This window comes from Scomber japonicus, chromosome 3, assembly GCF_027409825.1.
Source record: "Scomber japonicus isolate fScoJap1 chromosome 3, fScoJap1.pri, whole genome shotgun sequence".
NCBI lineage: Eukaryota > Metazoa > Chordata > Actinopteri > Scombriformes > Scombridae > Scomber > Scomber japonicus.
Window position 1 is genome coordinate 31,089,084 of NC_070580.1, and position 24,198 is coordinate 31,113,281.

Sequence of the window (24,198 nt, forward strand, 5' to 3'; positions counted from 1 at the left end):
ATTTTAATGAATCATAATTTCTTACAAAGTCAATAGTATGACTTACTTCTCATGATTTGACTTTGTGTCTCATAATTCCCCTACGATCATTTTATTATTTGAAATATAACTCGTCTGTTTCTTGTCCTGACAGGAATGGGCTTCCACTGCCACATTTTCTAACTGTTATAGTAATTGTAAGACAAAACTGTCACTTTTTAAAATGCCCTCATCGTTGCTGCTTCGTGCACCAATGTTAAAAAAAGTATTACAAACCATGAAGAAAAATATAACTATAAATGTTACATTAATATTCAGTACTTTCAAAATATATAACCACAAGCTGAACAATGTAACCACAGTATTCAGTATATTATGGTGTAGGAGTGGAGCCATCAGCCAAATTAATTTGGATTGTATGTTCTGAATTGGTGAAATAAAATACAGAAAAAATTAAATATGAATTCAACACATAATGCAAATTAAATCACAACTCATCCACCATATTATATCACATTAGCAGGTTTTTTTAAAATTCTTTGACAGTTTAATGATTAGGATTAGACAGTGGTTGTCATGTTACGTACTGCTTCATCAATGAGTTGTTATCAACATTTAGAGGACACTTAATAAGGAATGTCTTTTAAAAATATGATAGATGAAAAACACAAACTCTTCTTAAAAATGAATGAATATTGATAAATGTTCTGAATATGTGGTTTTTCACTACGCGTTTAGTGTTTACTTGCTCTTAGTCCCAAATGTTCACCTTAATACAAAAGACGTCCTCTGAGTTAGAAATTTCCCATATTGTCAACATCCACAAGGTGATGATACATTCAGCAGCTTTTGGTAAAAAAATCTGTGTGGATAACAGAACCTCAGGAGCTGCTTTGATCCTATTAGATGTTGCTTCCAACAAACATCTCAACATGTTTGTGGCATTGTGTCTTCTTGCATTTCTGCATCAAAAAGTGCCTGAAGGGTTTTGTGTCAGCACGTTTTGGTTCCAAACATCAACTCATAAAGTGGTCTCAACCAATCAGGACGCAGTGCTGAGGCAGTCTTTGGTTTGAACCGGTCCGCTCTGCCAGCGTCTGGAGATCCCAGTGCTCCGAAAATCCTCCAGGCCATGGGCGACCAGAGTACCACTGTTCTAGAATGCAGTGGTTACCATTGTTACTTGAACTAGTGCTCTAGAATGCAGTGGCTTCCAGAGTTACCAGTGAAAGAAAGGAGTTCTAGAACACAGTGGTTACCATAGTTAGAAGTGTTCTATGACTCAGTGATAGAATAGATACCAGGGACTAGTGTTCTAGAATGTAGCAGTTACCTTGGTTACTAGGGATTAGTGTTTAGATGCAGTGATTACCATAGTTCCATAGCTAAGAGGGACTGGTGTTCTGGTCACAGTGGTTACCAGTATTCCCAGTGTGTATAGTAGAATGCAGTGGTTACCATAGTCAAAGGGTCAAATGTTCTACAACCCAGTGGTTACCATAGTTACAAGGACTGGTATTGTATGAGTTTTTTTCCATAGGTGACTTCGTTCCAACGCCTGTTAATTATTCCAGTTAAGTGTCCATGACAATTGGATGACAGCACTTCAGAGAAAGGATTCAGGTCCAACACATTAACATCTTTAATGTAATGACATCACGGGGCTGGTCCTTTTTTTGATTGGCTGGAGGTGTTGCCTACTATGATACTACAGGTTCAAGTCCGTCATTGTGTTCCAGGTGATGGTGGTGGTGCAGCTCAGCTTTACAAACTGTGGCACTACTGCAGCGGAGCAATGCAACAGCAGGCGGCTCCTCGTCACCTGAAAGACAAAAGGCCAGGTGTGAACGACCTATTTCCATTTAGCGAGACCTTTATTTTACCACGTGATGAAATTTGAGGAGTGAAATGTGATGTAACAAATTAAAATGAAATTATAACAACACAGAATAATGGCATAGAATAATATTAGTTGATGTACAACCAGTCATACCCAGGCCAGAAGATGATGACTCGCTGTCGGCCAGGGACGAGGTGTCAGCCTGGTCATGTGACAGTCCCTCCATTAGGGGAATGGAAAGCTCTGAGGAGGGGACAGATGAATCATAAATGCCCGAATCACGAGGTGGGACCTCAGGAGGGGAGGGACGGTCTTCTTCTGTCTGAACAGGTATGGAGCACACCTCGTCCTGGAGGATGGAGGGAGCAGAAGAGGAAGAGGAGGAAGACTCTCCAGGTAACAGTCCAGATATTCCAGAAGTGGACCTGAGGCCAGAAAAGCATACATGTGACCAAAGAAGTACGAAAACTGAACATTTGCTTTAACGCTCACAGTAATACAAAATAAAAACTGTGGCACTAAAACTTGATTTACCTTGAAGGTCCCAGCATGGACAGAGAGCAGTGTGGCAGGCCTGGACTGGGACAGAGACCAGGACTGGGACCAGGACTGGGAATGGGGCTGGGACTGGAGCCAGGGGCCAGCAGGAGCACATTCCTCCTTGATGCTCCCTCCTCGCTCTCCAGTGTTGGCGTCTTCACCATCACCTCATTTAGCACCAAGCCAGAGTCAAACTTCTCCTCAGGGTGAGACGAGGAGGAGGAGGAGCAGGAGGCCTTTGGAGGAGAGTTTTGGGCTGGGACAGCGGGGAGAGGAGGAGAAGGTGACGAGGAGGAGGCTGTGGAAGCTCCTGCGGGAGCCAGCGGCTTCTCAAACCAGTCAGGGTTCTGGCTGATGTGCTGATGCATGTTGCAGATGGATACGTAGAGCGAGCGTCCAGATTTACTTCTGAAGTAGTTCCTCCTGGAGACGTTGAGAGGCTGCGACTCGCGGTCGACCAGACTGGACTGACTGGAGTGCAGCCGACTGAAGAGCTGAGGAAGCTGGTCCATCAGCTTGAATCTAAATATAAGAAAGAAAACGATTGATCAGGCGGCAGGCTGTAACTAAACGCTGCTTTTAATATAGTTTAGTTATGGTCCAACCTGCTGTATATATATATGTCATTTAAATAGTAACCGATTGCTCAGTCATGACTTTTTATTTTATTTGAGGGGTTTCAATTATTTTGTCCAGGCTGTTGTTGTTTACCTGGGAGCCAGACTCAGCACGGTGGGAATGTCGCTCTCTGTCGAATAGTCAAAGTAAACCGTCATGAAACGGTTCAGCTCCTGAGCCCCGCTGCCCTCGCTCTGCTTGGCCAGCCGCAGCTTCTCAGCGATCATGGCCACAGCCACAATGAACAGGTCACTGCCCGATCCGCCAGCCGAAGAGCTGCTGCTGCTGTTGTTACTGTTGTTACTACGCCGACTGACTGGCGTCTTCCCTCTGCGGCTCTTCTTTTCCACAAAGTAGCTGCAGGAAGAGAATTGAGCTGATTAGAACAGAATAAAATGGAATAGAGTGAAGGAATGATGGGAGAGACAGTGGGAAGGCGGGAAGAAGGGTCGGACAGAAATTAGTACAGAGAGAAAGTGTAAAGAAAGCAAAATACAAAGGATGGCGAGACAGTAGAAAATATGAAGGAAAAAAGGAAATAGTGAATGGAAAGCAGAGGCAAGGCAGAAAAGAAGGAAGGACAGAGAGAAGGAAAATGAAAAGACTGAAGGAAAGAAATGAGAGACAACAGAGCAGCAGAAATAACTTTCATCACAAAAGAACAACTGAGTTCCTAAATAATATAAAATATTTCAATACAATACACACAGTGTTTTTGCAGCATCTAGTGGCGACTGGAGGAACTACAGCTGAAGACACTTAACTCCCTGACTTTGTAATGTGTGAAAAAACATGGCACTCACATTCATTTGGTGTTAATACAGAAGTTCCTTAAAAAAATGCAGGACTGGCCTGAAAAAAAGTCAAACCTGGCTCAACTTTTACTGGAACACACTGTAACATCTGTCTTCAACAAACTGATACAACAAGCAAACAGTGCCACTACGTTACTTTGTGCCAGGAAGAATGTATTTCTACTATTTACCTCGTGATTGTTGCAATGAAAGATAAAATTATTGCAGTTATGACAACTTTACAGAGTTGTAAAATCCTGTCTTATTGGGTTATAAACACTCTGATGTGTTCTAGCTTCTGATAGACTTTCAAACTCACTGATCTGTTACTCAAACTGGATTTTCTGGATCATATTTCATCGTCTTACTGGTACCTGAAACGACATGCCCACACAGACAGCCCCTTGCACTGATTTAATCTAGAGCTGTCTTCGGTTGTGCCACCTGCTAACTGTAGCTTTGAGTAGATAACATCAGAAACAGAGTAGAATACAGTAGAGGAGTACCGTAGGCCTTTGGAGCAGACGGTGATGATGAAGTTGGCTTCGTCTAGCTGTCTGCTGAGCCATGACATCTGACCCTCTTTGCACATCTCAAGGTGTTCCCACAGGTCCAACACAACCTGAACATGAGTGAGCAAAAGTTTGACAATTATACTCAACCTTCAAACCACAAACTCTGACTTAAAAGACTGATTCATTTTTATGGTCTATTCTTAAAATCACTTTTTCCCACCTCACAGCTGCAGAAGTCCTGTAGGAAATAGGCGAAGCTCTGTATGACACTGCTGTGTTTGGGACAGTCTCTGTTGGAGTAACAGATGAAGACTTTGGGGCGGGGCCATGGCCGCTCTGTGTTCAACGCTGCACTCTGATTGGACGACTCGCTGCTCTCTTCGTCCAACTGGCTGTAGATGTTTTCTAACAGGAAAGGAGATAAATGTTGTGCCATAAATATATTTGAAGTCTTGTGGATTCATACTCATGTCTGTACAAAATCTCGTTGCATTCCACCTAAAAGTTGTTAGATACTTGACAGTCTGGCTAAAAAGGATATTTTAGCTTAAATAAAGGCCATTAATTGATTACCATGACTTCTTTCAATGTAGTTTCTGTGCATTATGAACTGAAAATGTAAACAAACGGCTGCCCGGAGAGACGAAATTAATCAAAATACTAATTATTTGATTTGAGTAATTGATCATCAGTGATGTGAAGTTTACTATGCAGCAGGTGATTCATGGATAGTTAAACTTTCTATGTGCAGAAACACCAGAGTGATCCTTTCGATGTAAGACTGTTAATATGTATTTACATTAAAAACGAAACACGGAGCACCATGTTTCCCCTCACCTTGCTGCTTTTTGCGACACATGACAGTGAACAGAGTGGCGAAGGCGGACATGACGACCAGAGGCACTGTTATGGCCATGGCACGGATCGGGCCCGCCCAGGGGGAGTGCACTGGCGAAAGAAACAAACAAATTCATCATGAGATGACAAAATTAAAAAATTAAAAGTCAATTATAAATATTCACACGTGAGTGTGTGTGTGTGTGTGTGTGTGTGTGTGTCTCACCCTGGCTGACATGATACTGAGTCTGCCTCCTCGAAGTGTTGCTGTCATCTCTCAACTGATACGAAACAAGAAAAATAATGAAAGAAAAGAAGGGAGCAGAAGATAGAAAAAAATATTAATTTCACTGTATGAACAGATGAATTCTGAAACTAGGAAATGTTTGTCATTAAACATATTTAAAAAAAAATTATATTTCAATCCATTAATCATTAAACTGCTGATTAAGCTGTGTGTCTATATGAAGCTCAGTCCTGTGCTGCATTCATGTACCTCTATAGTGTAGGTCCCTGGAGTGACGTCGTGGAGGATGCATGTAGTTCTGGGCTGGTTCATGTCCTGCACACAGCAAAACATGGAAACAATCAACATAAAACTCATCTAGGGCTGCAGGACATACCATGTTTTTTTAAATAATAAGACATTCATTTCCTCAAAAAAGAAATCTGTAGAAAAAATCTGCAATGTCAGAACAACTGAGAGTTATATTGTTCGTTTTCAAACCTGTAAAGACTAAGAATCTAAATCTAAAGTGTACAAATATACAGTAAAGACTAACACATTATGAGGAGAGCACTGTGAAGCTTTCACTATGAAGCAGCTGATAGTCGAGGTACACAGGAAGTAATGGAGCGAGCATGAAACAGTAAATCTATTCAGTACTCAAAAAAATGAAAACGGCACTGCTACATAACTTCACAACAACCTCTGGACACCGAACGCAGCATCATAAAGCTGTTAATATACATGTTTAAACCATCTGAGCGAGCTGGACATCTTGGACACACTTCCTGCCAACATATTGGGATCTGGTCCACAGAAGATGAAAACATCTGTCCTCAGAAATGTAAAAGCTGAAGGCAACAATAAACAATTAATTAGATATGTCGCTCAGTCCTGATCTGTGGTCTTACTGGTTTGCAGCGCTGCAGTTTGAACGGTCCTTCCTGCCGCAGTTTGTAGTACAGGTAGTACAGGTGGAAGCCGAAGGAGGGCGGAGCCTGGTCGAACGCCACGTGGAGGTTCGACCCCAGCTGAGACACGTTCAGGGTCTTCGGTTTCCAGACTGCAAAGATGGACAAAAAAGTTAACTTCCAGCCGCAGGGAGATGTCGTGTTTGTACTTTAATGATGCCATTGGACAGTTAGTAATATAAAAATCATAAAAAGGTGCCAATTACCATCAATTCTTAATTCTTTTATTTACTTTATCTCAACACCAGAGGGATTTCAAACAGGTTATCAGAGATGTGTGTCTTTATTCTTAAAGCTTCCTATTTCATGATCTGCTCCTTTAATATGTTTGTAATGCAAACTCAACTCTTCCTCCATGTTTATCTGATGCCTTGATAAATTCAATATAATATACATTCCTGCTGTCCCACTCCCATCATGTCATACTCACCACTCTCCCGCTCTTTGAAACACAAATAACATTTTCAGTCACTAATAATTTCAAATCACTTCCACTTTACCCTGTTTTTGATCTGTGTTAAGCTACTGTCAAACACACTTTCTTCCTAGATGTCACAAAGATGACAAACATCATTCCTGTCTTTCATGATAGGCTTTTAATGTGAAACATCTGCACCAGCCTTTTTGTTCTGGTGGGTGTAGAAATACAGAATATCCAACTTTCATGTCTCAAGTATCAACAAGCTTCTTCGTGGTGCAGGATGTCATCGCTCCATCCACAATGAGAAACTACATCCACTCATTTGGGTTTAAATCAGTTTGTGGTTTGTCGTTTACAACTCTTAGAAAAAGACGACAAACCTCTGAACTGACTGTGACTACATGTGGCTTTGGTTACCGCGACGACAGTGAGAAACTTACATGGTTTACAGACCAGGTTGTCTGAACTCAGGAGGACTTCACAGGCTGTAAGATGAACACATAAAACACATAAATAGTTAAACGGTTTGTTATTGTTTTTATCATCAGCTCAGCACCTTGACAAATTCTAAAGGACAAGTCTTTGACATTTCGGACAACGCACTTCTTTCCCATCTTCCCCACATGGATATCAGTTTCATCATCTTATATCAGAGACATGTGTGCGGAGTAAAACAACAGGTGTTGGATGTGTCTGTAGTTCATTTAGATTTCTTACAAGTCATAAAATGCTTCTTTAAGCCCGTGGCCTTGTGTGCTTAAAGCCACTGTGACACAAAACAGTCATATGTCTATAAATTGTGAGCTGTTTTTTTTATAAATTTGCAACGTTTTTGTCCCGACAGACTGTCTAATTTGAATAAAATGCCTAAAGAGCTACAGAAAAAAGCAGATATGAGATAAAAATCTAATAATATTGTGTAGATGAATTAATTCCTTTGTTTATCTTGCATGACCATCATGTGATCTCATAGACCTCTTAGATCATTCTCCTGATGCCTTATTGGGGACTCAATACCTACTTTGGTAACCACTGCAGATGATAAAGAGTGATGATGTGAGTTTGTCTAAAAGAGAAGCTGGGCGGCGATGGAGCCAGTTTGGCCAGCTTTTATCAGTTATAATGTAATTAAAGTAAATGTGCAGCGGACATCTTCCATCTTCATTGTCTTTCTTTAATCTACTTGAAGGTTTACTGTAAACTTCCAGCACTCATTTACCCAACAGAATACAAAGCAATTATAACATTTTGTTACATGTAGGTGGAAAAAACAATTTGGCAGAAATGTTCATGACTTGAGTAACATTTGTTCCCTAGAAAAAGCTAGAAAAAAGCAAGAAACATTTTTTGTCCTAGACTAATTTGAGCCACAGTAGCAGAAAGAAGTCCATTAGAGACATTTAAAGAGGTTATTAATTGCTCAATAAATCAGTTAATCATTTATCTTATCCACCCTGTCTGGAAGCAGGAAACACTGGACTTACAGTTGGTCCTGAGGAAGGATGGAGGGAAGAAGCTCTCGTTCATCAGCGTTGGGAAAGGAACAACCCGAACCATGTAGTCCGTGTCAAAGGTCAGACCACTGAACGGCTGACTGCTCAGCTTCTGTGTGAGGAAAGTGAGGAATAATACAAAGAGTCAGATTAAAACAGTAAAATGAAGATGTGAACAGATTTCATAAATCATCTTCAGACTTTCTTAGGAAGGAAATGAGTGACAGTCTGTTTATTATTTAGAGGAAATTAAGAAAAAGCAGTTTTAAGCCCAATTCGCATGTGATTATCATTACAGGAGGATGTGGGGAATTAAATATTGCTTCCTCTGAAATTTAACTCTGATTTTCAGATGACATTTAAACCATCAGGAAATTACAGGAGAATGTCTTTAACAGACGCAGACATTCAACAGGACAGAGCCAAAAGCGTCCTCAGGGGGGAGACACTGCGTGAAGTGAATTTGAATCATAACTCATTCAAATCTGAACACACTGACATGACACATATTGATATCATTCAGTTTGACCTAGAATATTATTATTCATGATGTCTATTGTGATTAAACGTCCATAAATCAGCTTAAAAATCAGAAAAAAAACACCCCAGAACTTGCCTGAGAAATATTATATGTTCAAGTTTTCTTCAGTGTCAAAGTGATGTAGTGATAGCTGTCTGTTCATTCATGGATATATTGCACACAAGAAGTGATAGCAGCTAATTCAGAATACTTTTAATGGTGTAAATTGCTAAAATGTAAACTCATATAGGCTGAAAACTGGGATAAAACGAGACAGCCATGTGACCCCATGTGATGAGCTTTTATGGGGTATTGTTTCCCTCATGTTGATTCTCAAACAGGCCAATATGCTGCAATGCTGATGCAATATTCATGTTAGTAGTAGAAATACAAGAAGCTCTTCCTGCAGATAAAACTTTGAGATCTACTTAAAAAAAAACAAAGACGTCACTCTGGATGGGATTTAAATTACAGGAGGACCAGTGAGGTTGCTTATAAAACCAGTAGGTCATTTCAGCTGTAGATAATACAAAGAGATGGGGGTGGAAATGACTCAAATGAATTAAATTAAGAAATAAATCCTGTCTTATGGGGGCTTTAGAGTTTAAAATATAATAATTAGCACTTGGTAAAAACTGCAAAGTGCTGCAAAGAGACTCATTGACTTTCAAAATAAATGCACAGTTAGTAAAATAAAGGACACATCTATACTAAGTGCATGTTTTAAGATATCTAAAATGAAGTTGTGAGGTTTCTCTTCCTTATTTTTGGCCTCACCGTGTTCCTGTAGGAGAAGTTGAGCTGTCGGGGGTCTTTGAGGATGAGGTGTTGACACTGTTTTCCTTCTGGGTTTTTATCCTCCAGATAAACTCTGAAGCCTTTAATGTGTTCGATTCCTGCAGAGACACAACGATAAAGTTCAGCATTCACTTCCATCCCTCTCTTTTCTTGCTTTCACCTCCTTTTTTTCCTCCTCTCCCATCATCTCATCTAATGCTTCATCTGCTTTTCATCTGTTCCTCCCCTCTGCTTCTTTCATTTCTTCTCCTCTTTTCACCACTTCTCCTCCTTTGTTCTCCCATCCTTGATTTCTTTTACTCCATTACTCTCTTGTTTTATTTCCTCCTCTCTCCTTTCCTAACCTGTTCTCCTCTTAGTTTCCTTCCTCCTCCACCCATCCTTTCCTTATTTTCTTTACTATTTTCTTCTCCATCCTCCCTTCCACTCCTGTTCTTGCTTCATTTCCTGCTTTCTTCTTGTTTTTTTGCCTTTATATTTCCTTTTTCCTTCCTTTACTGTCCTCACTAAATTTTCCTCTCCTCCTGTCCCCTCCTTGTTCAATTTCCTCTCTTCATTTCATTTGTTTCCTCCTTTCTTCTTCTCTGCATGACTCCTTCCCTTTGTTTTATTGTTTCCTCCTCTTTGTTTCTTCATGCCTCCTTATTCCCTTTCCACTCCTGTTCCTCTCTCATAGTTTCCTTCCTCGTCCTCCCATCCTTGTTTCTTTCCCTTTCACCCTTTGCTCTCCATCCTCCCTTCCTCTTTTCTACAAGTTTCCTTCCCTAATCTCTTCTTATTTTTCCCCCCTCTCTTTGTTCACTTTCCTCCCCTTGTTTCATTTTCTTCCCTTCTCTCTTCTTCTCTACTTGATCCCTTCCCCCTTTTATTTTCCTCTTGTCACTGTTTCCTCCTCTAATCTCCTCTCCTTTTTTTCCATGTACTCACATAATCATCTGTCTTTTTTCTTCCACCCCTTCTCTCTTTAGTTCCTTTCACATCATAGTATCCTTTTTTTCCTTTCCTACTTCCTTCCTTCTCCTCCTGTCCTTTCCTTGTTCACTTTCCCCATCTCTTCTTCTCCTTGTCTTATCCTCTTGTCTTATGTTGTTTCCTTTTCTTCTCTCCTTTCCCTCCCCTCATTTCCTTTTCAACCCCTCTTCTCCTCCTTGTTCCCTCTTTTCTTCACCTGCCCCCTCCTCCTTGTTTCCTCCCCTCCTCCTCCTCTCTGCTCTTTGAAAACACGTCTGTCTTGTAATTAGACCTTTACATCCACAGGACATGTTTTTCTTATTAGCTCTGTGGGGAGTGGAGAGAGAGAGAGGGAGAGAGAGGGAGAGAGAGAGAGAGAGAGAGAGAGAGAGAGAGAGAGAGAGACAGACAGAGAGGGAGAGAGAGAGAGACAGACAGACAGACAGACAGAGAGAGAGAGAGAGAGAGAAAGAGAGACAGACAGACAGAGAAACAGAGAGAGAGGCGAAAAGCTGCAGTAGAACAGGTTTTTCTGTCTTGAGGCAGATTCCTGAACACCTCTCTCTCTCTCTCTCTCTTTCTCTCTCTCCTGCAGAGTCGAGGATGGACGAGGGTGTATTTGCATTTTAACGACAGCTGCAGTGTGACGGCTGGTTTGTGCACAGTTTGTGTTTTTTTTTCTCTTCCCACTCTGTATCATTTCCAGTGTGTGCATGTTTCAAATCGAGGTAAATACCTTCTTGAAAGGTATTTTTAAGGCCGGTTCAATCCTTCACTCAGACTACATAATCACACACGACTGGAAACAACACATCAAACTCTACATGATTTGCACACCGCATTTAGCTCTCGCCCACCTGGTACAAGTTCAGGTCTGTACAGTTTTATAGCAGGAGTGAAAAACACATGTGACACGTCATGTGACTCCATAATTACCTCCATAATTCAGGTGGTGCCGTGCTCCACATCAGCACGACAAACTAAAGTCAAGACTGCCGGATGCACTTTCTTAAATATATTTGTTTCTCTTTATTTCAGAAGCACATTTAAAGGATTTCCAGATTTCCCTTTTTCTCGTCTCCACTTAACTGACTTTCATTTTCATATAATCACCTTATTTCAGATTATACGACACTATTATGTATATGTTTTAGCAGCTTTTCTGGCTCTTCGTTAAAACTCTGTGATGTTTCCATTCTGGATGCATCATTTAATCAGACAGATTTGGTATCTTTGGAAACTTTGTGCAAACTTACAGAAATTGAATATAACCTTTAGTGGAGATTCAAAAGTTTAGTGACGTAGCAAGAGATAGAAATACTTACTGCTCATTAAGGAGCAGAAAGGTGATGATTGCACTTTTGGTTGTTGTAGAAAACTTTTGGACTATCAATGAATTTTGATAATCTACGATATGATTCATCTCATCTTCTGTTTTAACTGCAGTAAAATCCACTGAGCATCGGAAACATTTTAGGCAGCTACAGAAACTAAAAGAAAATCTTCCAGCTAATTTTGTCCTTAAACTTTCAGTTAAGGTGTCAGGAAGACGATCAGAAGGAAATTGGACAGATTGGTGTTTTTTTCCAGATTAGGGCTGCAACAAACGATTATAAAAGTATTAATTAATCTGTCACTAATTGTCTCGATCATTAGCCGTCATTAATCACTGTCACAGTCAATCCCAACTTTAGCCCAACAGCTTACTGTCATAGCGGACTAAAGAAACCACATATTAACATTTAAGAAGCTGGAACCAGAGAATTTTTGCATTTTTTCTTTTAAAAAAAAAATCAAAACGATTCACTGATTATGAAAATCGCTGACGATTACTTTTCTATCGAACACTTAAAAGATTCATCGAGTACTCGTTGCAACTTTATTTGATTCTGGCTGCTGTTCATGTGCGACTGTGACTGGAACATTTCTGGAAGATTTCTGTCTCTCCGTGAGAAAACAACAGGCTGTATTGTCACAGTGAGAAAGAGCGAGAGGTTCACCTTACACACACACACACACACACACACACACACACACACACACACACACACATTCCTTCACGGTCAAATCGTGGTATTGTTGTGTGAGATGTGATCCTCTCTCTCTCTGGGCCTGATCAAAGGGACACACACACACACACAGACACACTTTCACACATACACACTCTCTCTCTCTCACACACACACAGACACACACAGCTGGCTAATCTTACGGATTTGAGGACTTTGAAGGTTTTACTTTCCTGTCCCTCCTCCCTTACTTTCCCTACTCTCTCTCTCTCTACGTCTGTCTCTGAAGACTTGGAAACAGTCAGACAGGTAAACAGTCAGACAGGTAAACAGACAGACAGGTAAACAGACAGACAGGTAAACAGTCAGACAGGTAAACAGTCAGACAGGTAAACAGACAGACAGGTAAACAGTCAGACAGGTAAACAGACAGGTAAACAGTCAGACAGGTAAACAGACAGGTAAACAGTCAGACAGGTAAAGAGACAGACAGGTAAACAGTCAGACAGGTAAACAGTCAGACAGGTACCTAGTGGACTAGCAGACCAGTGGACGACCACGCCAGCCTGATCCTCACAGGCCAGATGACTGAAGGAGACGTTGGTCACCTCGTGGATCACATGTTTCCCCAAAGGATAGTTTAATGAGCAATCTGCAAGGAGAGAGAGAGAGAGAGAGAGAGAGAGAGAGAGAGAGAGAGAGAGAGAGAGAGAGAGAGAGAGAGAGAGAGAGAGAGAGAGAGAGAGAGAGAGAGAGAGAGAGAGAGAGAGAGAGAGAGAGAGAGAGAGAGAGAGAGAGAGAGAGAGAGAGAGGAAGAGGAAGAGAGAGAGATATTTAAACAACAGCACACATAACCACAGTTAATCTTATTTAATTACAGACTGTATTTGAACTCATATCTGCATCATACTTTAAGACCAGCTCTAAAAACACCCTGTGGTGCAGTCGGTGACCTCATTAACCACTAATACAGTCCTCCTCCAGTCCTCCTCCAGTCCTCCTCCAGTCTTACAGTCCTCCTACAGTCCTCTTACAGTCCTACAGTCCTCCTCCAGTCCTCCTCCAGTCTTACAGTCATCCTACAGTCCTCCTACAGTCCTACAGTCCTCCTCCAGTCCTCCTCCAGTCTTACAGTCATCCTACAGTCCTCCTACAGTCCTACAGTCCTCCTCCAGTCCTCCTCCAGTCTTACAGTCATCCTACAGTCCTCCTACAGTCCTACAGTCCTCCTCCAGTCCTCCTACAGTCCTACAGTCCTCCTCCAGTCCTCCTCCCAGTCCTCCTCCAGTCCTCCTCCAGTCCTCCTACAGTCCTACAGTCCTCCTCCAGTCCTCCTCCAGTCCTCCTACAGTCCTCCTACAGTCCTCCTACAGTCCTACAGTCCTCCTACAGTCCTCCTCCAGTCCTCCTCCAGTCCTCCTCCAGTCCTCCTCCAGTCCTCCTCCAGTCCTCCTCCAGTCTTACAGTCTTCCTACAGTCCTCTTACAGTCCTACAGTCCTCCTACTGAGCAAGTATTAGCCTGCAGGTCATTCATCCTCTCTGCTTGCCTTGAGTGTCCTTTTAGACTTTAGCTCAGGTATTTATGTTTATATTTATTCATTTTACCAACTCTGCATTTAGTTTTTAAGCTTATGTATTTAAATGTTTTATCTTTGTAGACAGTGCTTTTCTTTCTGTCCTCTCTACTGTGTGCATCTGTTGATTTGGGTGAACTGTAGTGTGCAATTGCCCTTACAGTAATAAATATATTTATACTGAGTAGGTCTGAGCAATATGTTGATATTATATCGATATCGTGATATGAGACTAAATATCGTCTTAGATTTTGGATATCGTAATATTGTAACACAGCATAAGTATTGTCTTTACATTAAAGTAAGAGATTAAAGTTATTTTACCCACTTAGTAATCATCTCTACATTACTGATGATACTCCAGCCCCAACAGGCGTCCCTACAATATTATCGCAATATCGATATCGAGGTATTTCATCAAAAATATTGTGATGTTGGATTTTGTCCATATCGCCCATCCCTAATACTGAATTTAAGATACGTTTTTTGGGTTCATTTCAACAGCAGTGATTTCTTTCTGAATGCAGCAATGAAACATTTTGAGTAGAGTAGTGAAATGAAGAGATTTTTACACACAGGTTCATGCAGTAAAAGTCCAACAAATGTCTGTGGTAAAAGTCAAAGGGGCATAAAAATGTGGTCATAAAAACGTAAGGATACTGTTGATGTCAACACCTGTTTATATATAGATACAGCTTGGCTAACATCAATAGTCTGATTATGGGAAAGGAAACTTACTGTTAGCAGTAGAGCTAAAAGTGAGCATTATTTTCAATATCAGTTACTAGTTTTGTCCATAAAATGTCAGAAAATAGTGAAAACAGTCATTATAATTTCTTTAGAGCACATGGTGACGTCTTCAAATGTCCTGTTTTGTCAGATAGAGAGTCAAAAAATACCAAAATTGTTCAGTTTGCATCATTGAGAAGCTTCAAACCCTCAAATCTGAAAAGTTGCAATGAGCAAATATTTGACATTCCTGCTTTTAAAAAGACTAAAATGATGAATTGCTTATTAAATAGGAGGATATATCCCAACATTTCTCCTGTTTTATCTCATGAAAAGCAAAGATGGAAGATCAGCAGAGGAGGGGGAGAGGAGGAGGAGGAGGAGGAGGGGGGGGAGGAGCAGCCAGCCATGAGCCGAGAGGGAACGGAGGAGAAAAGATTAGGACTTAGGACTCAGAAAGGAAAAGGGGCGTGAGCTCAGACACGACTCACTGCTCCTCTTTCCTCCCTGTGAGCCACCTATTGACGGAGAGGATTGAGGTGAGGAAGAGGAGGAGGAAGACGGGGACAGAGGAGAGGAGACGGAGGATGACTGAGAGGAGTTTAAGGAGAGCACGGGATACGACACGAGTCACTGATCCTCTCCCGACTGACCTCCTCATCCTCCACAAAAAAAGACGGGGTCATGTTCAGGGCTAAAGGAAAGGAGAAAGGTCACGGCTGGTCGCTTATCTTCCTCTTCTTTACCTCCTCTTCCTCCAGCACAAAGCTTCTTCAGAGGATGTGAGGAGGAAGAGGAGGAGGATTGTGAGATTGTTACTCCTCTTCCTCCTTTTTTTTGTATTCTTTTATTAAGACAAAGGAGAGGAGGAAGAGGAGCGTGAAAGAAGGCCAAAGAGGAAGGTCATGACTGGAGGAAGGAGGAGAACCTTCATCTTAAAGTTCTCCTCTTTCTTTCTCCTCTTCCTCCTGTTCTCCTTCCAATTTAAAAAGGGGCAAAGATGAGGAGATGGAGGTCTTATCTCTCTTCATATATACTCTTCTTGTTCTTCAAAGTTCTTGAGTTAAATCAATAAAGGAAGAGGAGGATGAAGGAAGAGATGGTGACTTGTTCTTCTCTTTTGTAATAAAACTGTAGAGGAAGAGCTCCTCCTCATCCTCCTCCTCATCCTCATCCTCATCCTTCTCCTCCTCTCTTCCTACTAGTGTGATTCTCTTACGTTACTTCTGAGTTATCATGTTTTCTGTCAGTTTTGTACAGAGGATGAAGAAGAAGAAGAAGAAAACACGTCGCCACGGTTACCGCATTCATTCTAAATTCCGCCGGATCAGAAATTGAACTGATTTAAACTCGCTGAATGTTTTCTATTAAATGTAATGTTTGCAGCGTTGTTTTTTAAGTGGCGCTCACAACACACTGAGAATCTGAAGCTCTTCGATTGTTCTTGTTGTTTCTTACTGAAATGCACCCGAGGTTATTCCACAGCTTTTCTACATTTTTCTTTCTGTCAACAAAGAAAAAAAAGAGGAAAAAACAGAAGAAGTGCAACAAGTTTTTAGGGTAGAGAAATCAGAAAGTGTTGAGACTCTTGGACTGTCTGTGGCACGTAGCTCCGAGGACTGAAGGAAGCTGAAGTCAAATGAGAAGTTTTTGATTCGGAAAACCTTCCAAATCCTTTTAAATGACTGAAAATCAAATCTTAGAACAGAAATGATGTGGCGTGTGGCTCATTTCAAATGTTTAGATCAGAGGTGTCAAACTCATTTTCATTCAAAGGCCACATGAAGCCCAATTTGATCTCATGTGGGCCGGATTATTAAAAAGATGGAAGGAATGAAGGAACGAAGGGAGGGAGGAAGGAGTCAAGGAGTGAGGAAGGAAGGAAGGAAGGAAGGAAGGAAGGAAGGAAGGAAGGAAAAGAAGGAAGAGAAGGAAGAGAAGACAGCAAAAAAAGATGGAAGGAAGACACGAAGGAAGACACAAGAAGGAAGGAAGGAAGGAAGGAAGGAAGGAAGGAAGGAAAGAAAGAGAGGAAGGACAAATGGAAGGAAGGAAGGAAGGAAAGAAAAGAAGACAGAAAGAAAACATGAAAGGAAGGAATTAAGTAACAAAGAATGAAAAGAAGGAAGGAAAAGAAGACAGGAAGTGGGCCGGGGGGCGACCCCTTCGGCAGGCCGGTTCTGGCCCATGGGCCGTATGTTTGACACCTGTGGTTTAGATGATGACGGAGAACAAAAACAGATTGAATATTGCTGTTTATTCAATATTAATGTCTTTTGCTGCCTCTAATAGAACATTGTTTCCTGTAAGTCCTGGACGTTTGCAGGCTGGACATCACGACTCAGCAAAAAACGAGTCCAGGAGTGAGCTGAGGGGTCGTCGCTCATTCAGACAAATCTGTAATAACAGCAGAGACACAGAGGAGCGAACGCTGTACACGACTTTACACAAGAGAGAAACTAGAAATGAGTTTAAAGGAAAGTGTTTGGCTTTTTTTCAGGTTTTATGGATAAGGACAAAAACCAAACCACGCTTGTAGCTTTTTTTTTCTGAGTGCACAATTAAAATGATGTTAAGTAATAAAATATTTCTGATAATATAAAAAACAATCTGCTGTAGTGGAGCCGAGCAGTGTGAGAATATGGAAAGTAAACTGCAGGATTTGGCTTCATTTCTTCAAAAAGAAAACAGCTGGGCTTTGTAATTTCACTCTAACAGGAGGAAACGGAGCATTTGTTGGAGGAGAGTTTTTCATTCCAGCAACAACAGTGTGTGTTACATTGAGTCAAAATCCAGCGTGTGTGTGTTCATCGTAATGAAGGAACATGTCAACTAGTGTTACGGTGCGATTCACTGATGAGACTTTAATAGCTCAGAGGAAGGCACAGAGGAAGAAGAAGTTTTTTGGATACTTATGAGTCAGATCATTTCATCATTTTAGACTTTTCATGGCATTTGTTGAAGATGTGAAAAATATAAAGTACTAGTAGATTTATACTTTCAAATTTTGCTGATCTAATCACTTTATGTTTGTGACCAACCCGAGGTCAAAGGTCACCCTGTTCTATATTCCCTATGACATCATCGCAAGCAGAAACAGAGAGAGAGAGAGAGAGAGAGAGAGAGAGAGAGAGAGAGAGAGAGAGAGAAAGAGACAGAGAGAGAGAGAGAGAGAGAGAGAGAGAGAGAGAGAGAGAGAGAGAGAGAGAGAGAGAGAGAGAGAGAGGGAGAGAGAAGAAGAAGCCACTAACTCTCCTCCATCCTCCATCCTCCCTTCACTTCATCCTTACACCAGCTGGAGGTTCAGAGGAAAAGAAAGCAGTGAGGTGTGTCAATGCCCCCCCCCCCCCAACACCCCTCCCACCTACCACACATACACACACACACACACACACACACACACCTCAGTACACACACACAATGAACGGCTTCTGATTGTCATGTTAAAAACTCCCCCGGTGCTTTACTTTGGCTTAAACTGCCGGTTGGTTTCAACACTTTTACCATTTCTTCTGTTTTTAAGCGGAGGCTGCATCATCGTTTTAAAGTCCCACGACCTCCTGACCCCTGACCTGCGTATAACGTGGTGACATAATACGTATTGTGATTGGATTAAATGAAAATTAATCACTTCTGTGGGAGAAATTCACCGCCAAAAAAAATTGGTCTTCTTAAATAACCCTCAGAGAGAGCAACCCTCTGCTAACACTGAATAATACTAATAACGCATATTTATCATATTTAAAGGAGTAGTTTGACATTTTAGGAAAATATGTTTACTTGTGTTTCTTTGTCATGAGTTTAATGTGAGGATCAATCCCACTACCACATCTGTACAGGTTAATATGATGCTTCGGCCAGGAGTCTATTAGCTTAGTTTGGGATAAAGACTGGAAACAGCTGGCCTGGCTCAGTCCAAAGTGTGGAAATCATTATTTCTACATAACGTCATTAACGATGTACAAAAATATATTTTTTATCATCTGTAGAAGAATCCTGAAAGCTACTAATCCTTCCTCTACAGCTTCAGTAAAAATAAATATCACATATCAAATATTCAACCCTCTATGGAAAATTAATAATTCACATTGTCACATTTTTATTAAAGAGAAGATCTTGTTATAAATTGGTTTATGGTTTAAATATATATTTGTCTTCTTTTCTCGAAATCTAAATGATAGATAAAAAATACAGCCATGAAGTGTTTCTGGAAAACATGTGAACCTTTTGACACACACACACACACACACACACACACACACACACACACACAAAGAGGAATCTGAAAGTGCTTCTCGCTCATGGTCACGGACAAAGGCGGGAGGCAGGGATCGGCCACGGCTGAGGAACTTGACTTTTAGAGAGAAAAGAACAAAAGACGAGGAGGTGGAAGGAAGGAAGAAGGGGAAGATGGTGGTGGTGGTGGGGGTGGGGAGGTGAGGAGGGGGCGTGTGTGCAGCTTTTCATGCTGGGAAACATGATGGAAGATAAAAGATGATTTAAGGCTCTGTGTGATTGATTTTAACTTAACATTTAGGGAGGATTTACCTAAAATCTGAATAAATATTCACAGAAAATGTTAAAGACCCTCCAGTTTAGTTTTGGAGAGAACTTAAGGGCCTAAAATGTTTTACTGACACCACTACCTCTTCTCTCTTGCATAAAGTTGTAGGAAATTGCCTAAAGACACCAGCGATTCACTACCTGGTAGTTTAAACTTAAACTAAAGAAGTCAGATAATTCAGATTACTCACTGTCAGCTCTGAAGTTGACGGCCAACCTGCGACCTCCGTCTGCACCAGACTGCACCTGAGAGAGAGGAAGGAAGAACAAAAGGACTCATGTCAACATCCGAAACTCACTTTGTGTTTGTTTAGATTAGCCAGGTGAATCAAAATGATCCAAATCATCTGTGGGCTACCATTATTTAGAGATAAGGATATCTACAGAGGTTGGTAAGTATCCACTGATTTATTGAGTGATTCACACACATCTGGTGTCCTGCTGTGACGGCTGTTTGATTCATTATAATAAAGTAATACACCAATCACAGCTTAGTAAGCAGTATTAAGAAGGGGGACGTCATCTTCCTGTGCCAGAAACAGAAAAATAACGACCCAAAAAAACTGCCATGAAAACAAGAACAAGTGAGGATGACTTTATGATAACTATAAAGCAGCTGTGCAGGCTGTTTTTCTAAGTTAACATTGAGAAATAACTCTTAAATCAAGATAATAAATATTAAGAGATGTGCTGCTGACTACTGGACCAAAAGTGATGACTGGATGGATCAGTTATTGCTGATAGAGCAAAATAAGTCCCACTCTCACAATGAAGACACCCAATATGGACCAAATGTCAGGCTGGAAGAATGAAATGAAAGGAAAAAGACACACAGGGCAGAAAAATATTGCATGCATGACTTCATTTCTGTGCATAAATTAACAGAACATAGCATGAAACAATAATTTTATTGGAATATGGGTTTAATTCATCGTAATTGTCCTTTTTTTGCATGGACAGGTTTGGATATGCATGTGCTGGAAGCTTTTTTATTTACGAAGATTATACACTTGTGTTTCTGTCTCTTTGCAAAATTTTACACCAATACATTTTCTAATTGAGGCAAAAAGCGGCCCAAATATAAGACAATATATACATATGTGAAAAAGTGAGCATTGTCTTGTATTCAAGGACAATCTTGTGTTCACTCTATCAGATATTCTTTTGCAATGCAGAGACATTATTGGCTCTTTGCAGCTCTTTATCAACTAAATTGAAATCTTACTGAAAAACCTGCCAGTTTTTTTCCTAGAGTAAAACTTGGTGCTAGAAGACAAATCTCCAGAAACATCTGGATTCATTCTGTTGATATGTGTTCACAGCATATTTACAGACAGTCTGGTCTGCAGGTGTTAAGATATTCTGCTCTGGATGAGATTGATGAGACAGACTGAGACAAAAAGATAAAAAATAAATAAATTAACTGAAAACGACTTTGAGCAGTTTGGTTCTTTGTTTCTATTGACAGTATGTGGATATTCTTTCAAGCACCACCCAGCAGCTTTATGTGACACAAAGGACGGCAGATACAGTGACACATCACGATGAGATGAGATAAACTGTGGCGTGAACATCAACTCCCCTGTGAGCCTCTGAGAGCTACAGTTACCCTCAATCCTTTTCACTGTTTCCCCATATGAATAAATGAATGTATATAAAGAAGACAAAGTGAAGGCAAAATATCTCTTTTTTGGGAGCTACCATCTTGCTTGTGTGGCATCATTTGGAGCCACAGTCTATAACTAAAATAACCTTCTGGGAAAATGCATATGATGTGTCCCATCTGCTAACATGGAAGGTGTGGGACTTATGAGTTATGACTTACACTGCAGCCAGCCGACAGGGAGCAATCCAGATGTTTTGGCTTCACTTCTAAAGGAGCCGTCATATCGTCCATCTTTATATACAATCAATGGTTCTGATACTACCAGACTATTTAGTACGAGATGTATAAGTGGGTAAGTATGTATGTAGGTCAAATGCAGTGTGTGAAAGGAGGACGTTCTTCTGCATCAGGTGGTATTTTGCAGTATGAACACCAGCACACTTTTCTGGTTATTCTGACCCACAATCCTCAGTGCAGCAGAAGATAAGTCACATCCACTGAGCCTCATGGATGTATTATACGAGCTAATAGGGAGTCACCACTCAGCCACCAGCTGATTTTCCCCAGTGGTCACTCGTGGTATTGCAGCAAAAAATCCCCCTGCAGCCCAAAAAGCATTTTCCCCTTTAGACCACCATTATAAAAGAGGTGTTGACAGGATACCTCCAACTGCAAATTAGGGTAATTATGATTATTTCAATGAGGAAATTTTGATGCATGGAGGTGTTTCTATGTCAAAAACTTTGTCGAGCCGAGATATGCGATTTAGGAAATCAGTGACGTCATCACAATGTAAAGCCTGTGGGACGACTGGGAACATACGGACAGGGGGAAACACCACAGCTCATATCTAGTGGGCCACACAATGTAGAAGTTAATCTGGAAGCTAGAAACTTGTTTTGTAGTATGCACCAGCTGGGAAATTCTTATAGAAGTGAATGGGCGCCATTTTTGGTCTGATATCCGGCTCTTGTAATACATCCACACTGAGCCGCTGACAGATGACAGCGTGTTGACGGTGCAGGGACAGAAACCGGTGTAACGACAGCTTGTGATGAAGTAATATGTCCCAACTGTACTGCATTAAAAAGTACGTACTCAAAGTAAAAGAAACAAAGTGTGTGAAGTTCTCATGAGGCATGTTTCATGTTTCAGCAGAGCAGGTTTACAGCTTTGACCTTGTTTTCATGTTGCCCTGCTGTGCGAAACACACACTTACAACTACACACACGCACACACACAGCAGATATCCACCTTCAGGCTTGTTACAGAGGTGTCAGACTATGGTCACACACACACACACACACACACACACACACACACACACCCACCTGAAACTAATCAGACAGACACCCCACTGTGTGTATACATGAGTGCGTGTGTGTGTGTGTGTGTGTGTGTGTGTGTTACAGAAGGTGTGTCGTGCTTGTTAGCAGCCACTGTACCTCAACAGCCCATCTACACACACACACATGTGCACATGTTTGTAATTATATACTTGTGAAGACCCTCATTGACATAATACATTCCCTTGCCCTTAAACCAAACACTAACCTGGACCCTAAAACCATCAAACAGCCCTTTGAAGAAGCGAGTAGCAGACAAAATGTCTTCACTTTCCAAAAAATGTCCTCAAGACACACATAAAGAGACACACACACACACACACACACACACACACTGCTCTACCCAACTACGTTCTTATTCATAATATACTTTGTCTTCTGTTTGCCTCCACTGCTGACCTTTGACCTTTGGAGGTTTTCATGCTGCTGTGTGACAGATGTCCCGCTGGCAGCATGAAATGGGGACCTAATTAAAATCAAGGGAAGTTTCTCACCGACTGCAACAGAAAAAAGCAGACTTCCAGATCTGTTGCCCTGCCCCCCAAACACACAGTTTGTATGTTGGTTTACAGACTGAGGGGCTTGAACATGGAGGACGGCGCTTTTAGGGCTTCACTTCACTTAATTTTCATTGTTAATCAACCTGTTAATGATTTTCTCAATTAATCGATAAGTCGCTTGTCGTCAATAAAATGTCTGAATATTGTGAAAAATGTTGATAACTGCTCACAAAAACCCAGTTGTTACATGTGGAGAACACCGGTAGTCTTTCCAGATGTTTCGGCCTGTGTTTACAACCCAAAGATATTCAGTTTTTTCTCTTAGAAACTACAAAAACAAGAAAAAGCTGATTAATTGATTGGTCAATTGACACCACCAACGTTGTTTTTTTGTTTTTTTTATCTGGTTCCAGATTCTTTAAATGTGAATATTTTCTGTTTTCTTTGGTCTTCTCTGACAGTAAACTGAATATCTTGTGATTTTTGACTGTTGGTCGGAACAAAACAGACGTCTAAAGACACAGCAGTCAACATCTTTTGCACCTTTTTACATTTCACAGACCAAACCACCTACTGATGAATCAAGAGATAATTCAATAATGACAATAGTGAAAGTAGTTGTTAGCTGCAGCCCTAAATGTCAAGTCCACATAGAATTAAATTAGATAAAAGATCTGTTCTATAAGGGCATGTGTGCTTTCTAATGATATGCCATTACGTCTGGATCAACAGGTTAAACTCCGCCTTTACAGACAGACTTCTTCCTCATTTTAACGACTACATTCAACCCACCACGTCTGTCTGACTGTCATGTTGAACACCGAGGTCTGAACTCTGAATCCGGCAAGTCAGCAGACGTTTAGCACAGTGTGAAACCAACTGAACTTTTAACTTACAAAATACTACAGAAATTTATACTGTAGGTGCTTTTTTTTTTTTTTTAACATCTGTACGCCACAGGTAACCTCGCCCACCGCTACGAGCCAAACTGTCATACTTTACAACTGACAATTTTTCAAGCAGATGTAGAAAGAGAATTTTCTTCCTTCCTGTTGCCAGGTGTTTCTCACTAGTAATAATCATTATCCGCCATACACACACACACTGCCACACACACACACCTAGACACACACACACACACTGCCTGAGGCCTGAACAGACAGAGTCGCCCTTACCCTAACCCTAACTGCAAAGAAACGAAGGGAAAGAAAGAAAGACAAGAAAAGTTAAAGGACAGCTTCACAATTTTTCAAATGTGTCTTAAAACAGCAGTCACGTCTCCATATGAACAGTAAAAGAGGTTTTCCCTCACTGTAATCATTCCTCCTGTTCATACTGACTATTAAAAGATCCACTTCAAACGTCTA

General features: G+C 40.9%; 1 protein-coding gene across 1 annotated transcript in view; it reads right to left on the bottom strand.

Moving 5' to 3' along the window:
- Positions 1-1,021: 1,021 nt before the first annotated feature.
- The window catches only part of il17rd (interleukin 17 receptor D), a 35,339-nt gene continuing 12,162 nt past the window's right edge, over positions 1,022-24,198 (bottom strand). Inside the window, exons 2-17 of the mRNA XM_053315590.1 lie at positions 19,571-19,625; positions 13,042-13,164; positions 9,532-9,650; positions 8,226-8,346; positions 7,182-7,226; positions 6,261-6,412; positions 5,620-5,685; positions 5,350-5,404; positions 5,124-5,234; positions 4,507-4,691; positions 4,278-4,393; positions 3,071-3,334; positions 2,354-2,881; positions 1,973-2,244; positions 1,692-1,801; positions 1,022-1,135 (exon numbers count right to left, since the gene is read on the bottom strand). Of these exons, the coding sequence (XP_053171565.1) occupies positions 1,022-1,135; positions 1,692-1,801; positions 1,973-2,244; positions 2,354-2,881; positions 3,071-3,334; positions 4,278-4,393; positions 4,507-4,691; positions 5,124-5,234; positions 5,350-5,404; positions 5,620-5,685; positions 6,261-6,412; positions 7,182-7,226; positions 8,226-8,346; positions 9,532-9,650; positions 13,042-13,164; positions 19,571-19,625 (2,436 nt within the window). The remainder of the gene's footprint in view (positions 1,136-1,691; positions 1,802-1,972; positions 2,245-2,353; positions 2,882-3,070; positions 3,335-4,277; positions 4,394-4,506; positions 4,692-5,123; positions 5,235-5,349; positions 5,405-5,619; positions 5,686-6,260; positions 6,413-7,181; positions 7,227-8,225; positions 8,347-9,531; positions 9,651-13,041; positions 13,165-19,570; positions 19,626-24,198) is intronic.